Below are 6,004 nucleotides of genomic sequence, written 5' to 3' on the forward strand. Positions count from 1 at the left end.
TTCCCCTCAGAACAACAGTCAGAGGAAGGTTCCCCTCAGAACAACAGTCAGAGGAAGGTTCTCCTCAGAACAACACACAGTCAGAGGAAGGTTCTCCTCAGAACAACACACAGTCAGAGGAAGGTTGCCCTCAGAACAACAGTCAGAGGAAGGTTCCCCTCAGAACAACAGTCAGAGGAAGGTTCCCCTCAGAACAACAGTCAGAGGAAGGTTCCCCTCAGAACAACACTCAGAGGAAGGTTCCCCTCAGAACAACAGTCAGAGGAAGGTTCTTCTCAGACCAACAGTCAGAGGAAGGTTCTCCTCAGAACAACAGTCAGAGGAAGGTTCCCCTCAGAACAACACCCAGTCAGAGGAAGTGGTTTGATTTTAAGGAAAGACACTATTGGTAACTCTTAGTTTTTTTCCCCATTTTTATTAATAAAAATAATTTTGCACAATATGAAAAATATGACTCACTAAGACAAACTAACATGGTAACAAAGCATTCAGCATGGTGGAGTATAAATGAGACAGAAAGAGCAGCTGGTCAGTAAAGACAGACTTCATCACAGCAATGGGATGGAGACTCGTCCAGGGGTCTTGACTTTGTCTTGGGAATGCCCATTCATAACTCCAGACTTTAGCTGTGGGGGAAATGAGGGATCGATATGAGTTTCATTCATTGTTTTGTGAAATTATAATGGACAGAGGGCAGTTAAAATGACATTGTGTTGAATATTCATAAAAACACAAACAAACAAACATTCGCATCTTATTAGCCGGGACGAAAAACTGAAATATTCAGAATGTAGACACGGTCAACGTAATGACAAGACAGAGGATATCCTCAGAGAATAGGACCGTAATTAGGTAAGGAGAGAGAGTCCTGGCAGAGATTGGGGTTCACACCGTGCTGTAGGAGTTCAGTAGCCTCACGCTAGTTTGGTTTTGTGCCGTTAGTTTGATCATGATGTCCAACAAAGTGAAAGACCACAGTGGATACTATCCTCAGAAAGAATAGGCTCCACAGACCACATCAATGGTCAGGAGTTACCTTAGTAGTTTAGCTGTTAGTTAGTGTCCTGAGTTACCTTAGTAGTTTAGCTGTTAGTTAGTGTCCTGAGTTACCTTAGTAGTTTAGCTGTTAGTTAGTGTCCTGAGTTACCTTAGTAGTTTAGCTGTTAGTTAGTGTCCTGAGTTATCTTAGTAGTTTAGCTGTTAGTTAGTGTCCTGAGTTACCTTAGTAGTTTAGCTGTTAGTTAGTGTCCTGAGTTACCTTAGTAGTTTAGCTGTTAGTTAGTGTCCTGAGTTACCTTAGTAGTTTAGCTGTTAGTTAGTGTCCTGAGTTACCTTAGTAGTTTAGCTGTTAGTTAGTGTCCTGAGTTACTCATATCAAACATCTCCAATCGAAAATCAAATCAAGAGTCGGCTTTCTATTCCGCAACAAAGCCTCCTTCACTCAAGCCGCCAAGCTTACCCTAGTAAAACTGACTATCCTACCGATCCTCGACTTCGGCGATGTCATCTACAAAATGGCTTCCAACACTCTACTCAGCAAACTGGATGCAGTCTATCACAGTGCCATCCGTTTTGTCACTAAAGCACCTTATACCACCCACCACTGCGACTTGTCGGCTGGCCCTCGCTACATATTCGTCGCCAGACCCACTGGCTCCAGGTCATCTACAAGTCTATGCTAGGTAAAGCTCCGCCTTATCTCAGCTCACTGGTCACGATGGCAACACCCATCCGTAGCACGCGCTCCAGCAGGTGTATCTCACTGATCATCCCTAAAGCCAACACCTCATTTGGCCGCCTTTCGTTCCAGTACTCTGCTGCCTGTGACTGGAACGAATTGCAAAAATCGCTGAAGTTGGAGACTTTTATCTCCCTCACCAACTTCAAACATCAGCTATCTGAGCAGCTAACCGATCGCTGCAGCTGTACATAGTCTATTGGTAAATAGCCCACCCTTTTCACCTACCTCATCCCCATACTGTTTTTATTTATTTACTTTTCTGCTCTTCTGCACACCAATATCTCTACCTGTACATGACCATCTGATCATTTATCACTCCAGTGTTAATCTGCAAAATTGTAATTATTTGCCTACCTCCTCATGCCTTTTGCACACATTGTATATAGACCCCCCCTTTGTTTTCTACTGTGTTATTGACTTGTTAATTGTTTACTCCATGTGTAACTCTTTGTTGTATGCTCACACTGCTATGCTTTATCTTGGCCAGGTCGCAGTTGCAAATGAGAACTTGTTCTCAACTAGCCTACCTGGTTAAATAAAGGTGAAATAAAAATAGTAGTTTAGCTGTTAGTTAGTGCCATGAGTTACCTTAGTAGTTTAGCTGTTAGTTAGTGTCCTGAGTTACCTTAGTAGTTTAGCTGTTAGTTAGTGTCCTGAGTTACCTTAGTAGTTTAGCTGTTAGTTAGTGTCCTGAGTTACCTTAGTAGTTTAGTTGAGTTATTAGTGTTCTGAGTTACCGTAGTAGTTTAGTTGTTAGTTAGTGTCCTGAGTTACCTTAGTAGTTTAGTTGAGTTATTAGTGTTCTGAGTCTGAGTCGGGTTATCTTACTGTATTGGAGTTGAGTTATTAGTGTCCTGAGTCTGGGTTATCTTACTATTAGTAGTTTAGATGTTAGTTAGTGTTCTGAGTCTGAGTCGGGGTTATCTTACTGTATTGGAGTTGAGTTATTAGTGTCCTGAGTCGGGGTTATCTTACTGTATTGGAGTTGAGCTAGCCGCTGGTGCTTTAGTTGTGTAGTTTGATGTTGAGTCTCTTCTCCAACTGTCTCTGTGCTGCTATTCTACTCCCATAGATGACGTAGGTCCACGACAGTACCACCACGGCCAGGAGGAGCTGGAAACAAACAGCACAATACGTATAGCAACTTACTAAGTATGTTTACAGCCTTACATAGGTTAAATAACAAAAAATACATACAATATTTAAATGTACTCTCTCTTATGTTTACAGGGGTTAACTTCTAAATTGTTACAATGACATAGAATTTAGCTAGCTAGCTATGGTACTGACAGGTAACAGATTAGATTTAGAAAGTAACCTAGTCAACCCTGCATATTGGCCACATCTTGTCTGTCTGGATACGTTCAGTAGGGAGTTATGTGATTAGCTATGTACTGTAGTATAGATAAATAGGGCTGCTCACACTTTGGAAGTGTTATCTCTAGCAGTTAGCTAGTAGCTAGTTAGCACAACCAGTTGGCTAAAACAACCAGCTACAGGGGAACATAAAAACTACTCACAACAGAGTAGAGTCTATCCAATGCTCGGTTGCTGATGTTCATCATCTTCAATTTTGGTAGAAATGGACTCAAACCACGTTTTGTTTAGCTGCGGTTAGCTGGTTAGCTGGCTGGTCAGCTGGTTAGCTGGCTGGTTAGTTGGCTGGCTGGTTAGTTGGCTGGCTGGTTAGCTGGTTGGCTGGCTGGCTGGCTGGCTGGTTAGTTAGCTGGCTTCCATGTCTATGACAACGCGGATTGTAAACAACCGAGGAGTCGCACTTGTTGTCAGTCAATTGCTTCACGCTGGCGCCATCTGGCGGAATTACTGGCATTAAAAGACAAGAACAATAGCTGCTAGCACGGGAAATGATTACATGACAATTGTCCCATTTATAGATGAGATGTGGATGTTTAATACTAATAAAGCAAGATTAAATATGTTATACGAAAAACAACAACAAAAGTAGATCCCCAATATGTGATCCTCCTTGGCAACCAGAGTGTTGCGGAAGTCCTCCAGTATCCCAGAATCCTCTCTGTTGCCAAAGGCTCTCTGATTCACAACAGTCTGCTACCTCGACGATAAAATCCTACTATAACATTATATCTTTATAATTTATACTATTATTTAGGTCTGAATGATTCTTAGTGTTGTCAGATAGTTTAGTTGGTGAGACTAACGGATTCGGTGGTGTGATGTTTTGACTGTGAACCGGAGAACTCTGCAGGGATTCGAGTTGTCATGAAGAGAGACGCTACTCGGTTAGCCTGTCAGCTGACGAGCTATCTAACGTTAACTACTATAAACCAACATCAAAGTTGTATTTAAAAATATATATTATTAGCGCTAGCCAACTCGCTAGTGATGCAGCTAACCAGGGCATGGATGGTTAGCTGTAGCGTTCAGATTCGGCTACTGGAGACGACGTGTGGACAGACACGGAAGCAGCACGTTACCCGGCTGTAAAGGGTATATGCTACATCTTGTGGATAAAGCCACACGTTTCACTCTACATATGAATCCTAACAGGTACATTTAACTTTAAAATGTAGGTAGCTAAACAGGGAAATATCTAGGCCGTAAGACAAGATCACTGGTAACATTGTTGTTGACCCAACATCCCCATAGTAGGCTAACCTACATTAATCTCAGCCCTACCTACACTTTAGGCTGCTCCATTGTTCAAAGTGGGGAGTTGGATCAACTGACACTGTGTCCAGGTACGTCATGTTGTTGAACCGGTCTAGTCTGGGGACAAGACTGCAATAAAGTCTTAGAGGGCTCCTGTTCCTGACCCCCGGCCCCCTAGAAGATGGCCCCTTGTTTGTCTGAGGGAGAGCGGAGGATTAGGTCAGGAACAGGAGGAATCCCTCCCTTTGTCGCAGTCTGTCTCGGCCGAGGCGTCTCCAAACTCTTAAGACTGGTATCTGCCTAGGACCGGTTCTACAACATAACTTACCTGGACAGGTGCCTCCATTGCTTTTGCTTCCTCTGCATACAGGAGTGGAACAACAACAAGATAGGAGTGTGTCCCTAATTACACCCTTTTCCTTATATAGTGCACTACTTTTGACCAGGGCCTGTGCATTGCAAATGGCACCTAGGGCTCTGGTCGAAAGCAGCACACTATACTGCCCTACCAAGCAAAAAGGCAGTAACTGCTCATAGCGTGGAACTGAGAAAAATGTCCTTTTATTTTTTTATTTTTTTTACCTTGGTGTCACTGTAAATGTATGCAGTTACTGCTAACATGACCCCCATTTTCTCCAAAACACAATACGAGGCAGGATACTTGTCCACATGATTAAGCATGTATTTTAATGTAGCAAAAATGACAACTCATTTTTGACAAAATTAGCATTTACTGCCTTTTTCCTTGGTAGGGCAGTATAGGGTGTCAACTAAGGTGTTCAGGAAATCCTTCCTACCAGCTTTAGGCTCTAGAATGAATAACGTTTTCCTTCTCTGATCTTTTATCTTAATCTTAGTCTCTAGGTGTCCGCTGTGTAAGCAGCCGTTCTCCTCCAGCCTTACTCTCAAACCTCCTGTACCCGGAGAAAACAGGACCGCAGCTGCCATGGTGACCACCAGAGCAGGTGGTAACCATGGAGAGTGAAAGAGGAGGAGGGGGAGGGAGAGGAGACAGTCAGGACGAAGGTGGAAAGGGTGGGAACTCCTCTTCTACCCCGGCCAGAGGATGGAGGGATCGATGGACAGGTGAGGTAACTTTTTGTTGTTGTATTGTTCAAGTTAGCAACTGTTTCTACACTCTGATAGCTACAGTAGTGCTGTTATGATTGATAGCTACAGTGGTGCTGTTATGATTGATAGCTACAGTAGTGCTGTTATGATTGATAGCTACAGTGGTGCTGTTATGATTGATAGCTACAATACTGCTGTTATGATTGATAGCTACAATACTGCTGTTATGATTGATAGCTACAGTAGTGCTGTTATGATTGATAGCTACAGTGGTGCTGTTATGATTGATAGCTACAATACTGCTGTTATGATTGATAGCTACAATACTGCTGTTATGATTGATAGCTACAGTAGTGCTGTTATGATTGATAGCTACAATACTGCTGTTATGATTGATAGCTACAGTAGTGCTGTTATGATTGATAGCTACAATACTGCTGTTATGATTGATAGCTACAGTAGTGCTGTTATGATTGATAGCTACAATACTGCTGTTATGATTGATAGCTACAGTAGTGCTGTTATGATTGATAGCTACAATACTGCTGTTATGATTGATAG

At 42.6% G+C, this 6,004-nt stretch overlaps 1 protein-coding gene across 1 annotated transcript; it reads right to left on the reverse strand.

Moving 5' to 3' along the window:
• Positions 1 to 395: 395 nt before the first annotated feature.
• Positions 396 to 3,784, reverse strand: LOC109886919 (small integral membrane protein 27). The gene is made up of 3 exons (XM_031791578.1): positions 3,262 to 3,784; positions 2,717 to 2,854; positions 396 to 626 (listed from the first exon to the last, which is right to left on the reverse strand). The coding sequence occupies exons 1-2, from the start codon at positions 3,304 to 3,306 to the stop codon at positions 2,747 to 2,749; spliced, it is 153 nt and encodes a 50-aa protein (XP_031647438.1). The 5' UTR covers positions 3,307 to 3,784; the 3' UTR covers positions 396 to 626; positions 2,717 to 2,746.
• Between the last annotated feature and the right edge of the window lie 2,220 nt (positions 3,785 to 6,004).

Source organism: Oncorhynchus kisutch, linkage group LG16 (assembly GCF_002021735.2).
Source record: "Oncorhynchus kisutch isolate 150728-3 linkage group LG16, Okis_V2, whole genome shotgun sequence".
In the NCBI taxonomy this organism is placed as follows: Eukaryota; Metazoa; Chordata; class Actinopteri; order Salmoniformes; family Salmonidae; genus Oncorhynchus; species Oncorhynchus kisutch.